Source organism: Pecten maximus, chromosome 19, assembly GCF_902652985.1.
Source record: "Pecten maximus chromosome 19, xPecMax1.1, whole genome shotgun sequence".
NCBI classification, from domain to species: Eukaryota; Metazoa; Mollusca; class Bivalvia; order Pectinida; family Pectinidae; genus Pecten; species Pecten maximus.
The window spans coordinates 28230753-28248532 of NC_047033.1; the positions used below are offsets into that span (position 1 = coordinate 28230753).

The 17780-nt window shown below is 39.5% G+C and overlaps 1 protein-coding gene across 1 annotated transcript in view; it reads right to left on the minus strand.

The window, feature by feature from the left end:
* LOC117317924 (kalirin-like) overlaps window positions 1-17780 on the minus strand; it is a gene marked incomplete at its 3' end in the record, with an annotated part of 212002 nt that overhangs the window by 149765 nt on the left and 44457 nt on the right. The window contains 1 exon segment of the mRNA XM_033872893.1: window positions 11057-11115. Within this exon segment, the coding sequence (XP_033728784.1) occupies window positions 11057-11115 (59 nt within the window).

Consider the following 17780-nt stretch of genomic DNA (forward strand, 5'->3'; position numbering starts at 1 on the left):
ACTCGACTGTTTATTAGTTTAGGACAGAGAGAGTCCTCGTCTAGGAATTCTTTATTATAAGGTTCATGGCTGTGAGAGAGTACTCGACTGTTTATTAGTTTAGGACAGAGAGAGTCCCTGTCAAGGAATTATTTATCATAAGGTTCATGGCTATGAGAGAGTACTCGACTGTTTATTGGTTTAGGACAGAGAGAGTCCCTGTCAAGGAGTTCTTTATTATAAGGTTCATGGCTATGAGAGAGTACTCGACTGTTTATTAGTTTAGGTCAGAGAGAGTCCCTATCAAGGAATTCTTTATCTTAAGGTTCATGGCTGTGAGAGAGTACTCGACTGTTTATCAGTTTAGGACAGAGAGAGTCCTCGTCTAGGAATTCTTTATTATAAGGTTCATGGCTGTGAGAGAGAGTACTCGACTGTTTATTAGTTTAGGACAGAGAGAGTCCCTGTCAAGGAATTCTTTATTATAAGGTTCATGGCTGTGAGAGAGAGTACTCGACTGTTTATTGGTTTAGGACAGAGAGAGCCCCTGTCAAGGAATTCTTTATCATAAGGTTCATGGCTGTGAAAGAGAGTACTCGACTGTTTATTGGCTTAGGACAGAGAGAGTTTCTGTCAAGGAATTCTTTATTATAAGGTTCATGACTGTGAGAGAGTACTCGACTGTTTATTGGTTTAGGACAGAGAGAGTCCCTGTCAAGGAATTCTTTATTATAAGGTTCATGGCTGTGAGAGAGAGTACTCGACTGTTTATTGGTTTAGGACAGAGAGAGTCCCTGTCAAGGAATTCTTTATTATAAGGTTCATGGCTGTGAGAGAGAGTACTCGACTGTTTATTGGTTTAGGACAGAGAGAGTCCTTGTCAAGGAATTCTTTATTATAAGGTTCATGGCTATGAGAGAGTACTCGACTGTTTATTGGTTTAGGACAGAGAGAGTCCTTGTCAAGGAATTCTTTATTATAAGGTTCATGGCTGTGAGAGAGTACTCGACTGTTTATCAGTTTAGGACAGAGAGAGTCCCTGTCAAGGAATTCTTTATCATAAGGTTCATGGCTATGAGAGAGTATTCGACTGTTTATTAGTTTAGGACAGAGAGAGTCCCTGTCAAGGAATTCTTTATTATAAGGTTCATGGCTATGAGAGAGTACTCGACTGTTTATTAGTTTAGGACAGAGAGAGTCCCTGTCAAGGAATTCTTTATTATAAGGTTCATGGCTATGAGAGAGTACTTGACTGTTTATCAGTTTAAGACAGAGAGAGTCCTCGTCTAGGAATTCTTTATTATAAGGTTCATGGCTGTGAGAGAGAGTACTCGACTGTTTATTGGTTTAGGACAGAGAGAGCCCCTGTCAAGGAATTCTTTATCATAAGGTTCATGGCTGTGAAAGAGAGTACTCGACTGTTTATTGGTTTAGGACAGAGAGAGTTTCTGTCAAGGAATTCTTTATTATAAGGTTCATGACTGTGAGAGAGTACTCGACTGTTTATTGGTTTAGGACAGAGAGAGTTTCTGTCAAGGAATTCTTTATTATAAGGTTCATGACTATGAGAGAGTACTCGACTGTTTATTGGTTTAGGACAGAGAGAGTCCCTGTCAAGGAATTCTTTATTATAAGGTTCATGGCTGTGAGAGAGAGTACTCGACTGTTTATTGGTTTAGGACAGAGAGAGTCCTTGTCAAGGAATTCTTTATTATAAGGTTCATGGCTATGAGAGAGTACTCGACTGTTTATTAGTTTAGGACAGAGAGAGTCCCTGTCAAGGAATTCTTTATTATAAGGTTCATGGCTATGAGAGAGTACTCGACTGTTTATTAGTTTAGGACAGAGAGAGTCCTTGTCAAGGAATTCTTTATTTTAAGGTTCATGGCTGTGAGAGAGTACTCGACTGTTTATCAGTTTAGGACAGAGAGAGCCCCTGTCAAGGAATTCTTTATCATAAGGTTCATGGCTATGAGAGAGTACTCGACTGTTTATTAGTTTAGGACAGAGAGAGTCCTCGTCTAGGAATTCTTTATTATAAGATTCATGGCTATGAGAGAGTACTCGACTGTTTATTGGTTTAGGACAGAGAGAGCCCCTGTCAAGGAATTCTTTATTATAAGGTTCATGGCTGTGAGAGAGTACTCAACTGTTTATTGGTTTAGGACAGAGAGAGTTTCTGTCAAGGAATTCTTTATTATAAGGTTCATGGCTATGAGAGAGTACTCGACTGATTATTAGTTTAGGACAGAGAGAGTCCCTGTCAAGGAATTCTTTATCTTAAGGTTCATGGCTATGAGAGAGAGTACTCGACTGTTTATTGGTTTAGGACAGATGTGGGCTGGAAAAGATGCTTGGATTAATGAGGTCAAAGATCAATATATAGGTCACAGTGTGACTGTGACCTACTTCTGGTAGGCAACAGATGATCATCCAATGATAAACCCACCCAAAATAGGAGATTCATGTTCTCCCTTTAAAAGCAACTAAGTGTACGTTTTTTTTCCAGTTGAAAAGGTACAAGAAAATTACCATCAATACGGTATGAAAATACAGATAAAAACTTTTAATTATAGATATTTTAGTGATATAATCTTCAAACTTTGTAAGTAAAATCATGCATCTTTTTTGAGATGTTGCCAACATTTAATTTAAAGTTGAGAAAATCCTATCACTGTTTGTCGGGAAATAAATTATCTTCAAACATTAATTGTTCTTTTAAAACCATTCTTTAATGATGTTCAACTCATCTTCTTAATTTCTGTAAGGAGATTTTCTGCATGTTATTGTGGCATAGTAATTGTAAATAACATAGGGCCGACATCCATGATGAGTAATCATACACAGAGCCCTAAAACTACACATTAACAATAAAACATTACCATATTTGATGTGGTGAGGCCCCATCACACATTAACAATAAAACATTACAGTATTTGATGTGGTGAGGCCCCTTCACACATTGACAATAAAACATTACCACATTTGATGAATTTGAGAACCATCACACATTAAAAATAAAACATTATCACATTTGATGAAGTTTGGCCCCATCACACATTAACAATGAAACATTACCGTATTTGATGTGGTGAGGCCCCATCACACATTAACAATGAAACATTACCGTATTTGATGTGGTGAGGCCCCTTCACACATTGACAATAAAACATTACCACATTTGATGAATTTGAGAACCATCACACATTAAAAATAAAACATTATCACATTTGATGAAGTTTGGCCCCATGACACAACAAAGAATCAGAATTTTAATACATTATTTTAGTTGTGATGAGAGAATCAGAGATTAAAGACACGATTTTGGTTGTGATGACAGAATCAGATTAAATACATTATTTTGGTTGTGATGAGGGAATCAGATTAAATACATTATTTCGGTTGTTATGACAGAATCAGATTAAATACATTATTTTGGTTGCGATGATCATGAGAGAATCAGAGATTAAAGACACTATTTTCGTTGTGATGCAAGAATCAGAATTTCAATACATTATTTTAGTTGTGATGAGAGAATCAGAGATTAAATACATTATTTTAGTTGTGATGACAGAATCAGATTAAGTACATTATTTGGGTTGTGATGAGAGAATCAGAGATTTAATACATTATTTTGGTTGTGATGAGAGAATCAGAGATTAAATACATTATTTTGGTTGTGATGACAGAATCAGATTAAATACATTATTTTGGTTGTTATGTGAGAATCAGAGATTAAATACATTATTTTGGTTGTTATGTGAGAATCGGAGATTAAATACATTATTTTGGTTGTTATGTGAGAATCAGAGATTAAATACATTATTTTGGTTGTTATGTGAGAATCAGATTAAATACATTATTTTAGTTGTGATGACAGAATCAGATTAAGTACATTATTTGGGTTGTGATGAGAGAATCAGAGATTAAATAAACTATTTTGGTTGTTATGACAGAATCAGATTAAATACATTATTTGGGTTGTGATGAGAGAATCAGATTAAATACATTATTTGGGTTGTGATGAGAGAATCAGAGATTAAATAAACTATTTTGGTTGTTATGACAGAATCAGATTAAATAAACTATTTTGGTTGTGATGAGAGAATCAGATTAAATACATTATTTTGGTTGTGATGAGAGAATCAGATTAAATACATTATTTGGGTTGTGATGACAGAATCAGATTAAATACATTATTTTGGTTGTTATGTGAGAATCAGAGATTAAATAAACTATTTTGGTTGTTATGACAGAATCAGATTAAATACATTATTTGGGTTGTGATGAGAGAATCAGATTAAATACATTATTTTGGTTGTTATGTGAGAATCAGAGATTAAATACATTACTTTGGTTGTGATGACAGAATCAGATTAAATACATTATTTGGGTTGTGATGAGAGAATCAGAGATTAAATACATTATTTTTGTTGTGATGACAGAATCAGATTAAATACATTATTTTGGTTGTAATGACAGAATCAGATTAAATACATTATTTTGGTTGTGATGACAGAATCAGATTAAATACATTATTTGGGTTGTGATGACAGAATCAGATTAAATACATTATTTTGGTTTTGATGACAGAATCAGAGATTTAATACATTATTTTAGTTGTGATGACAGAATCAGATTAAGTACATTATTTGGGTTGTGATGAGAGAATCAGAGATTAAATACATTATTTTGGTTGTTATGTGAGAATCAGAGATTAAATAAACTATTTTGGTTGTTATGTGAGAATCAGAGATTAAATACATTACTTTGGTTGTGATGACAGAATCAGATTAAATACATTATTTTGGTTGTTATGTGAGAATCAGAGATTAAATACATTATTTGGGTTGTTATGACAGAATCAGATTAAATATATTATTTTGGTTGTGATGAGAGAATCAGATTAAATACATTATTTTGGTTGTGATGAGAGAATCAGATTAAATACATTATTTTGGTTGTGATGACAGAATCAGATTAAATACATTATTTGGGTTGTTATGACAGAATCAGATTAAATACATTATTTTGGTTGTGATGAGAGAATCAGAGATTAAATACATTATATTGGCTGTTATGAGAGAATCAGATTAAATACATTATTTTGGTTGTTATGACAGAATCAGATTAAATACATTATTTGGGTTGTGATGAGAGAATCAGATTAAATACATTATTTTGGTTGTGATGACAGAATCAGATTAAATACATTATTTTGGTTGTTATGACAGAATCAGATTAAATACATTATTTTGGTTGTTATGAGAGAATCAGAGATTAAATACATTATTTTAGTTGTGATGAGAGAATCAGATTAAATACACTATTTTGGTTGTATGACAGAATCAGATTAAATACATTATTTTGGTTGTGATGAGAGAATCAGATTAAATACATTATTTTGGTTGTTATGACAGAATCAGATTAAATACATTATTTTGGTTGTGATGAGAGAATCAGATTAAATACATTATTTTGGCTGTTATGACAAAATCAGATTAAATACATTATTTGGGTTGTTATGACAAAATCAGATTAAATACATTATTTTGGTTGTTATGACAGAATCAGATTAAATACACTATTTTAGTTGTGAGGAGAGAATCGGAGATTAAATAAACTATTTTTGTTGTTATGACAGAATCAGATTAAATACATTATTTTGGTTGTTATGACAGAATCAGATTAAATACATTATTTTGGTTGTTATGAGAGAATCAGATTAAATACATTATTTTGGTTGTGATGAGAGAATCAGATTAAATACATTATTTTGGTTGTTATGACAGAATCAGATTAAATACATTATTTTGGTTGTTATGAGAGAATCAGAGATTAAATACATTATTTTAGTTGTGATGAGAGAATCAGATTAAATACACTATTTTGGTTGTATGACAGAATCAGATTAAATACATTATTTTGGTTGTGATGAGAGAATCAGATTAAATACATTATTTTGGTTGTTATGACAGAATCAGATTAAATACATTATTTTGGTTGTGATGAGAGAATCAGATTAAATACATTATTTTGGTTGTTATGACAGAATCAGATTAAATACACTATTTTAGTTGTGAGGAGAGAATCGGAGATTAAATAAACTATTTTTGTTGTTATGACAGAATCAGATTAAATACATTATTTTGGTTGTGATGAGAGAATCAGATTAAATACATTATTTTGGTTGTGATGACAGAATCAGATTAAATACATTATTTTGGTTGTGATGAGAGAATCAGATTAAATACATTATTTTAGTTGTGATGACAGAATCAGATTAAATACATTATTTGGGTTGTGATGAGAGAATCAGAGATTAAATATGATACAAACATCAGAAGGGAAAGTGTAATTACAAACAATAATCATGTGGTGTATATTTCTAACAATTACACAGGTGGGTTGAGCGATATTGTTCGGGTGTAATAAATCGTTTTTCAGCCTAAATAAATATTTCTGACAGCCCTAACGTACAGGTGGTTTCTAGACTGGTGATGTTTTGGGCCGATATCAAGATTTAATAGACTGGAGTGATAAGGCATGTTGTCCACATTAACAGTGTTAAACTCCTATAGGGAGCCACACCGTACCACTGGCTTTGTAGTTAGATAAAGTCTCGATACTCATCTCCACTTCTCAATTCTTCATCTAATTAACACAGGAGATAACTTTTACAGTGAAAAAAATATAGAATAAAAATTCATGAATAATATACCCCTAATTCCTAATAAAATGAATTTGTGCATGGGATCATAGGATATATTAAACATACATTCACACACAAAACAATTACTAAAAAGTTGGTGTATGAAAAATAAAACTCTTTGAAAACAACTAATTTCAAATTTATTTAATAATAGAAAAGAAATTTAATTTTTTTTAATTTTTTCTTTAATTAAGCAAGGAAGATATACATTGAATTTTTGCTGTGCAGATACCAAAGACAAAGGGGAGGGACACCAGGACAAAGGGGAAGGACACCAGGACAAAGGGGAGGGACATCAGGGTGAAGGGGAGGGACATCGAGACAAAGGGGAGGAACATCGGGACAAAGGAGAGGAACATCGGGACAAAGGGGAGGAACATCGGGACAAAGTGGAGGGACATCAGGGTGAAGGGGAGGGACACCAGGACAAAGGGGAGGGACACCAGGACAAAAGGGAGGGACACCAGGACAAACGGGAGGGACACCAGGACAAAGGGGAGGGACACCAGGACAAAAGGGAGGGACATCAGGGTGAAGGGGAGGGACATCGACACAAAGGGGAGGAACATCAGGACAAAGGGGAGGGACACCAGGACAAAAGGGGAGGAACATCAGGACAAAGGAGAGGGACACCAGGACAAAGGGGGAGGAACATCAGGACAAAGGGGAAGGACACCAGGGTGAAGGGGACGGACACCAGGACAAAGGGGAGGGACATCAGGGTGAAGGGGAGGGACATCGAGACAAAGGGGAGGAACATCGGGACAAAGGGTGGGACACCAGGACAAAAGGGAGGGACATCAGGACAAAGGGGAGGGACACCAGCACAAAGGGGAGGGACACCAGGACAAAGGGGAAGGACACCAGGACAAAGGGGAGGGACACCGGGACAAAGGGGGAGGGACACCAGGACAAAGGGGAATGACACCAGGACAAAGGGGAAGGACACCAGGACAAAGGGGAAGGACACCAGGACAAAGGGGAGGGACACCAGGACAAAGGGGAGGGACATCAGGACAAAAGGGAGGGACATCAGGGTGAAGGGGAGGGACATCGAGACAAAGGGGAGGAACATCGGGACAAAGGGGAGGGACACCAGGACAAAAGGGGAGGAACATCAGGACAAAGGGGACGGACACCAGGACAAAGGGGGAGGAACATCAGGACAAAGGGGACGGACACCAGGACAAAGGGGGAGGAACACAAGGACAAAAGGGAGGGACATCAGGGTGAAGGGGAGGGACATCGAGACAAAGGGGAGGAACATCGGGACAAAGGGTGGGACACCAGGACAAAAGGGAGGGACATCAGGACAAAGGGGAGGGACATCAGGACAAAGGGGAGGGACACTAGAACAAAGGGGAGGGACACCAGGACAAAGGGGGAGGGACACTAGAACAAAGGGGAGGGACACCAGGACAAAGGGGAGAGACATCAGGGTGAAGGGGAGGGACATCGGAACAAAGGGGAAGGACATCAGGACAAAGGGGAGGGACACCAGGACAAAGGGGAAGGACACCAGGACAAAGGGGAGGGACACCAGGACAAAGGGGAGGGACACCAGGACAAAGGGGAAGGACACCAGGACAAAGGGGAGGGACATCAGGATGAAGGGGAGGGACACCAGGACAAAGGGGAAGGACACCAGGACAAAGGGGAGGGACATCAGGACAAAGGGGAGGGACACCAGGACAAAGGGGAGGGACATCGGGACAAAGGGGAGGGACATCAGGGTGAAGGGGAAGGACATCAGGAAAAAGTGGAGGGACATCAGGACAAAGGGGAGGGACACCACGACAAAGGGGAGGGACACCAGGACAAAGGGGAAGGACACCAGGACAAAGTGGAGGGACATCAGGATGAAGGGGAGGGACACCAGGACAAAGGGGAAGGACACCAGGACAAAGGGGAGGGACATCAGGGTGAAGGGGAGGGACATCGAGACAAACGGGAGGGACACCACGACAAAGGGGAGGGACACCAGGACAAAGGGGAAGGACACCAGGACAAAGTGGAGGGACATCAGGACAAAGGGGAGGAACATCAGGACAAAGGGGAGGGACACCAGGACAAAGGGGAGGAACATCGAGACAAAGGAGAGGAACATCGGGACAAAGGGGAGGGACACCAGGACAAAGGGGAGGGACACCACGACAAAGGGGAGGGACACCAGGACAAAGGGGAAGGACACCAGGACAAAGTGGAGGGACATCAGGAGAAAGGGGAGGGACACCAGGACAAAAGGGAGGGACATCAGGGTGAAGGGGAGGGACATCGACACAAAGGGGAGGAACATCAGGACAAAGGGGAGGGACACCAGGACAAAAGGGGAGGAACATCAGGACAAAGGAGAGGGACACCAGGACAAAGGGGGAGGAACATCAGGACAAAGGGGAAGGACACCAGGGTGAAGGGGACGGACACCAGGACAAAGGGGAGGGACATCAGGGTGAAGGGGAGGGACATCGAGACAAAGGGGAGGAACATCCGGACAAAGGGTGGGACACCAGGACAAAAGGGAGGGACATCAGGACAAAGGGGAGGGACACCAGCACAAAGGTGAGGGACACCAGGACAAAGGGGAAGAACACCAGGACAAAGGGGAGGGACACCGGGACAAAGGGGGAGGGACACCAGGACAAAGGGGAATGACACCAGGACAAAGGGGAATGACACCAGGACAAAGGGGAAGGACACCAGGACAAAGGGGAGGGACACCAGGACAAAGGGGAGGGACATCAGGACAAAAGGGAGGGACATCAGGGTGAAGGGGAGGGACATCGAGACAAAGGGGAGGAACATCAGGACAAAGGGGACGGACACCAGGACAAAGGGGGAGGGACACCAGGACAAAAGGGAGGGACATCAGGGTGAAGGGGAGGGACATCGAGACAAAGGGGAGGAACATCGGGACAAAGGGTGGGACACCAGGACAAAAGGGAGGGACATCAGGACAAAGGGGAGGGACATCAGGACAAAGGGGAGGGACATCAGGACAAAGGGGAGGGACACTAGAACAAAGGGGAGGGACACCAGGACAAAGGGGGAGGGACACTAGAACAAAGGGGAGGGACACCAGGACAAAGGGGAGGGACATCAGGGTGAAGGGGAGGGACATCGGAACAAAGGGGAAGGACATCAGGACAAAGGGGAGGGACACCAGGACAAAGGGGAAGGACACCAGGACAAAGGGGAGGGACACCAGGACAAAGGGGAGGGACACCAGGACAAAGGGGAAGGACACCAGGACAAAGGGGAGGGACACCAGGACAAAGGGGAGGGACACCAGGACAAAGGGGAAGGACACCAGGACAAAGGGGAGGGACATCGGGACAAAGGGGAGGGACACCAGGACAAAGGGGAGGGACACCAGGACATCAGGGTGAAGGGGAGGGACATCGGAACAAAGGGGAGGGACATCAGGACAAAGGGGAGGGACATCAGGACAAAGGGGAGGGACACCAGGACATCAGGGTGAAGGGGAGGGACATCGGAACAAAGGGGAGGGACATCAGGACAAAGGGGAGGGACATCAGGACAAAGGGGAGGGACACCAGGACAAAGGGGAAGGACACCAGGACAAAGGGGAGGGACATCAGGGTGAAGGGGAGGGACATCGAGACAAAGGGGAGGGACACCAGGACAAAGGGGAAGGACACCAGGACAAAGGGGAGGGACATCAGGGTGAAGGGGAGGGACATCGAGACAAAGGGGAGGAACACCAGGACAAAGGGGAAGGACACCAGGACAAAGGGGAGGGACACCAGGACAAAGGGGAGGGACACCAGGACAAAGGGGAGGGACACCAGGACAAGGGGGAGGGACACCAGGACAAAGGGGAGGGACACCAGGACAAAGGGGAGGGACACCAGGACAAGGGGGAGGGACACCAGGACAAAGGGGAGGGACACCAGGACAAAGGGGAAGGACACCAGGACAAAGGGGAAGGACACCAGGACAAAGGGGAAGGACACCAGGACAAAGGGGAAGGACACCAGGACAAAGGGGAGGGACACCAGGACAAAGGGGAAGGACACCAGGACAAAGGGGAGGGACACCAGGACAAAGGGGAGGGACACCAGGACAAAGGGGAAGGACACCAGGACAAAGGGGAGGGACATCAGGGTGAAGGGGAGGGACATCGGGTGAAGGACATCAGGACAAAGGGGAGGGACACCAGGGTGAAGGGGAGTAAGGCAGATGGACAAAGGGGAGGAGCACAAGGACAAAGGGGAAGGGTTCAAGGACAAAGGGGAAGGGTTCAAGGACAAAGGGGAAGGGCATTGATGAAATGGCAGGATACAGGCATGATGCCTACCAATTGATGTTAACATTGCTGTACAGAAAATATAATGTCCTACTCACCCTCAATGTGACTGTAATCAGCGTTCTGATTGACTTTGTCTGGCTCCGGACTGAATACCCTGCGGAATAAATACACAATCAAGTCAATGAGCTGTAACAGTTTAATCCACAGGAAAATACTAACAACGGCCACCATGCGGCCAATCCGCACCACGATGGACAGCACCAGAAGCACAAAACTCAGCACAGTCATCACGTATATACTTAACGAACGGTCCGGCATGTTATCAAAAAGTTTGGATCGTTGTTGGGACAGATTACGCGATGTGTTGGAGCAGGTAGATAGCGGCCTTGACCTTCGATGGGCCCTCGTTCTGATATTCGTCCTCGTTTGTCGAAGTAATTCCATGTTGGTCGCTTCTTCTAAACTCACAATAAAATTCCAGCTTTTCACCAGTTTTATCAATAGTATTTCCTTTGTTTCTGATGGAATTTAAATAAATCCACAAAGTCTTCTATATCAAATATGACACTTACATCACAAATACGATTCTATCTCAAGATAGATGTCACTGTTGTAAAAATATCACATCACTCAAACTGTCAAAAATTGGAATGTTAAAGTTGAAATCATCATCAGAACAATTAATCTAGATACTGGGTTTTATTGAAATTTTTGAAATTCTATAAAATTTCTAGTTGGCATTTATCAACTGCATCTTCCCTCAATTGTATCTTAAACCTGTCAAATTCAAGATTACGTTTGCACTGGTCTGAATCGAAGATTTGAATTAGTCTGACCTACTATCTGTGTTGATGTCCGATTTCAGGGATACAAAATTCTTTCAATCCCTTCAGTTTGGAATGTTGGACTTGTTGGATTTGGCCAAATATTATTCCCAAAACAAGCAAATTAACAGTAGAAAAATAATCCATTGTATATGCGCTTGTAAAATCTCTTATGTATCATATGTATCGTTGCTGATATTTCCCGGATGAAGAATTACAATTCACCGGATCACACACAACGCCTGGAATTAAACTCGAAACAGACTTCATGAAAATCTGGTTGATTGTCCATTTGTTTTAACTCTTACTGATAAAAAGAAAACCAGCACATAAACTCCAAAAACTTCCTTGATGAAGATGTAGAATAGTTTGTTTTTTTCTCCAGAATTTGAGTGCACATGCTTTTCAATATATACAAATACACAGTGTGCCGTAGTAAATTACCACAGATAACTAGCGCTGAAACACTTGGCTCGGATCCTGTGTTATTACATAACCTCCAAACACACGAGTCACATTGTTCAAATAACTCAGTTTGTGACCAACATCTGTTCGGCCTGATATCAACAAGTCCTACTTAATTGTGAAACCTACATCATCAATCAAAAGTCCACGAAATGGACATCTTGTGTTCATCGCCAGCGATTAAAGCAGACGAAATCCGACGTATAGTAATTGTCAGTATCATAATCAATTAAAAGCTTAAAGTATAATTAACGTACTCATAATCACCAGTCAAAATAAATGACACATGAAATTGACATCTTAGTATATTTCACCAGGTGAAGTCACAGGCAGATGAAAGAAATTAACATAACTCATCATCACCAGTCAAAAGATGCATGAAATTGACATCTCATATTTCACAAGGTGAAAGTTGTTAAACTAAAGAAACTAACTGATACAGATGGTTAATTTCTGTATAAAGTAATTGAATTCACGGTTCAATAAACATGGGTCATTAGACTTCTGGAAAACACCAGATCATCTTAATTGAAGTCATGCAATAATTTACATCAACTATAATGTCACTTTAGATTCTACAGTAATGATCTATGTAAATGTCTACAATTAAACTCCCTCACAGTACAGGCACAGACAGTATATGTATCTATACTTTCTGTTTATCCCTTGAACACTAAACAGGATGTATGTATACACAAGCCATTTACACATAAACTGTATAAAAAAATTTAGTTTACTAAGCAACGAAAATACATCCACCCAAAAGTGGGCAATCTTGTTTTCTATAAAACTTATGTGTCACTTTAACCAATAATGGCTTATTTCAAACACTTTCAATTTCCATTTTCCGCTCATAAATCTTATGAAATGAATTTTTAATTTGTAAATAACTTGTCCCGATGAGAATTCTGACCTGCACACTTCATGTTAATATAAGTACAGTGGGGAATGACTAAGAGAGCCCTTGGATGAAATTCAATCTTCCGAAACATAGAAAAGAAATTAAATTCTTCTAACAGTGTATTTGAAACTGTGTTACGTAACACATGGCATTGATACTGATAATATAAATTTCTGTCAAATCATATCGGAATTTTTGTTTCTTTAAACTGCATTCATGTATAAACCCTATATGCACCAAGTCCAGATTTTTATCAGTCAAACCCACAATGTATTCATACACGAGCTGCCGTCTGCATATCAATCATATGTTTTCATTGAATTTTTCGCTGGTCTACGTTTATCGGTAAACATCGCAAAACTGTTTCCAAGACTTATCTTTTATATTTTACATCGCCTGTCAATGAATCCAGATTTTCCCTGATAATTTCACCAACCAGATCAAAATATATGAGTGTTAACTGGACATTTTTTATGGGTTCTTCAAACATCAGTTATTCCAGGGACAACTCGGCTTCCAAAGCTTCACCAGTACATGTACAGACTTATACATAAACTGGCTACAATCCGCTATTAATTCTGTTAACAGCAATGAACATCATTTCTTAGTATCTATTTGATAGCTAGCATCATTGTATGTCCGGTTAATATATACACAACAACTTGAAACGTTGTTTAGTTCACATTTCCAACTGTCGATGAATTAAATACAAACACATTAATAAAATACTGTTATAAATTGTGTATTTTTTTCCAATTTTCAATTACTGTCAGTTTCCATTAGAATTTGTCCGATCTGTCAGAATCCATTTCACATTGTTGTTGCCGGCTGCATTCTCTTCCCTATTATTCAATTGAATAACTCAAATTTAAATACCTATTAAATTTCAAACTGATGCTAATTTCATCAACTGAATTTGAGAGTGAAGTTAAAATCAAACTTTTAGTGTTCCTTTTTTATGCCGCACACACAAAGTATGAAATTCCCTGTAAATATCACATATTTCTCGGTCACAGATCACCGTCTGTCAGGCAGACATCAATATCATCGCTGGATCCAACAACTCCTGCCACACGGCTGTGTGATCATTTCTAATAGGATTATAATCTGAATGAAAATGAGGTCGGAGAAAAACGTAGTCCCATATTGATCCTGGATACCTGGCAGGTGAGAATATGAATCTGACATCAAATTGACTTCTTTCCACATCAGTGATTGATACTTGTACCAAAAAAATTATTTTCGATTAAAAATGAAGCTACCGACAGAAACTTTATGATGTTAACTTTTTGCCAATAAAAATTTACAACTTTCATCAACAGAATTTCAGTCAGGGTTACTTCAACTGTTAATGAGATACTGAACACATAAAGGTGACATATTTATGACCAACCAACAGGCACCCCCCCTGCAGTGCTTTAGACTAGTCTACTCCAAATATCTGGATGATTCCATTTTAAAAATGGAGAAAGTACAGGATCCATAAAAATTGTTATTTGAGTCAATTTTTCTATAATATGGCTTGAAAATAAGGCATTGCTCCTCGATTCAGGTATTGATATTGATAATTATATTTTTTTTTGGGGGGGGGGGGGGGGGGGATGGATGTCAACAAAATCTGGGATTAAAACAATTTGTAATCATATATAACGATCCATATCTACTGTTAATAAATGCAATATTATTGTGTTCATAAATCTAGAACAGCTTAATCTTGAACAGCTATCAAACACTTTACTATATAGTATAAAGGACAGTTTACTAACACTGGAGTAAATATTTTCGTCACAGTGATGAAGTTCTGGTGTATCGCTGGTATAGACTCTGATAATGACGGTGAAAATACATGTGACATTCCAAAAGTTGATCAACAAGAATCCCCGGACCTAACAAAAGACCAGCTGTGTTTCTCACTGAAGAATGCCGAAATATAACAGATGAAATGGACACTGATACAGACATCAGCTGATGTTCATTACAAGTCAATTTCCTAACAGATGTTTATACACAGACTCCAGAAGTCAATTTCTCCTGTCAGATAATATTGATGTTTATTTACATGTATTCCAAAATGGGCTTGTTCCTTCAGGAATAAGCAGAATCCAAAACAAGATACAAGTTTCACAATGATGTATTAAGTTATTTCTGCAATGATGTAATAATTTATATCTGCAATGATGTAAAAACTTATATCCAACAGTGTCGCACGTTCACATTTTAGCACAACATTAAGTGTAAATCTTAACTAGACACAATCTTCCATCAAACTTTCTTCCAACAGTAGAAACTCAAGCTGTGTGTACAGAAACACAACCACTAATTCATAATTAACAAAAACAGCAGCGTTTTGGAAGTTTAACTACAGCAGGTTCAATCCAAATTACTTTCCTCTTCCACACGAAAATGAATCTGGTCTGTAAGTTAAAATCAATCCCAGTTAGAGAGCTCCATTCTTTACGTACACTAAGCTCATTTCACCCTGGTCCGCCTACTAAGTACGGTATAATAGAATACACAATGCCGGAATGTTTGTAAGAAGAAAATCCTGTTTACACCATGTATATAGCTGTGCATTACAGTAGCACAATTTGCTTAATGATCACGAGGTTTTATACTTTTACACATGAAACCTGTCTACCTGTAAAACAGTCTACCTACAGGGCAGGCACAGGCTAAAACTATTCTCATTGGTAACATCACAAAACATCAAATGATATATGCTCGCGGGACCTTTATGCCTTTTGGTCATCTTTAACCATCTTTGAATATCTAATTTGGTCATGTGACCAAAGGTAAGTATCTAAGGTTGTTCCTAATAAACTTTTGGGTCCTGATTGATTCTCCGATGAATCTAGGTCACTGAAACACTTGTACAATATGAGAAGCAGGTGAGTTGAATCAAAATAAATATGCTAAGAATGTGCACATACAAAAAATCTGTCTCCCAAAAACACTTAAGCAAACATCTATTTCGCCAAACTACAAACAAATATTGAAGACTTTTCTTGTTTCAGTACATTTAAGCAAACGTGAAATTGTTGATTATGAACATCCCATCAACGCTGGAAGAAAAATTGATCAGATGTCCTGTGACGACTGAGTATCGTGTTACTATAAATATCCCAATCAATGTTGTACAGAATAACAAGCATCCGTGTAACAGTGATTAACACTGATCAGTCAAGACATGACAAACAAATATTGATGAAATATTTCTTCGGATTCAGCATATTTTTCCTTCCACAGTTCCCGACTCACCTCGAAGGCTACAGACAAACAATGTGCAGATACATAAATAATTACAACACATTAATATTCCAACTGGATCCCAAGCTCCATATAAACAGCAGAAATAAAATCAGAAGATCCAAAGCTTGTCGGTGCAATAAACAGTCTCAAACAACCCTATATTATAACATGGTGGTTGTTAGCTCGTCTTCCTGTAATAGGTAGTCCCATAGGAAAACCTGATCCTAGTATAGATCTGTGTATATATCAGTCCAGTGGGGAAAGCCGTCCGAAAACACACAATCAATACACATACCACGCTTACTGCTGCAACACAATTCTACACTATTGGCAGAATTTGATAAAAGTTTCCAACAAATTCTGTGAATCTGTCAATTTATGTTTTCTACACGAGTCAAAGAAATAAATATTGATAGATTTCTTCCAGAGTTGTTGGTACTTCCAAATTGTTTTCCCCCAAAATACGACAATTCCACAAATCTTTCTTAAAAGGGTCAGCAATATTAATATTTCAGTCAATTTGTCAAAATGGTTACAGGATTATTATTCAGATGTAAAGTAGTTAAATAAATATTTTTCTAAATTGTCATAACTTTGCCGCAAAGCTGCCTCATGCTAACACACATCAATACTGAATTCTGTCCAGTTCATTAGAAACTGTTTATATGAAGTTTATGTGAAATTTCACAATTACGTTTATAAATAACTTCACAATCAGTTCCACTTGTATATAACCTAAGTCATCTTACAATTCCAGCTTGGCTGTGATCATTGTGATAATTCATACATCCAAACGTACAGGGAGCGTTGTAAATTATCTAAGGTACTTCCATCAATCCGTTATTTTTTACAGTGAAAGAAAACACAGAGAAATATTTCTCGTAATTCCATCAATGTTTATCAGTTCCATGTGTTGTGATGCTGTTAGATTTTGGCTATACTTATCACTCATGTGGATGGTTAGAAATATATTCACACCGAGCCACACACACGGACCAGGGAAATCACATGTAACTCGTGCAGTAGTCGTGTGTTCACACACTGCACCTGGTAACGCTGAGTGGGAGAGTCAAGAAATAACACATTATCTCAGGGCGGTGTATATAACAGAGAAAGTTAGTCAGCACTTCTGACAGACAGTGGCTTGGTGTCTGTACAGAGTTATCTACCCTGATGTTCCCCCGGACCAAACGACTGGGGAACGGACCTCAGGCTGTACAGAGTTATCTACCCTGATGTTCCCCCCGGACCAAACGACTGGGGACGGACCTCAGGGTGGTGTATATAACAGAGAAAGTTAGTCAGCACTTCTGACAGACAGTGGCTTGGTGTCTGTACAGAGTTATCTACCCTGATGTTACCCCGGACCAAACGACTGGG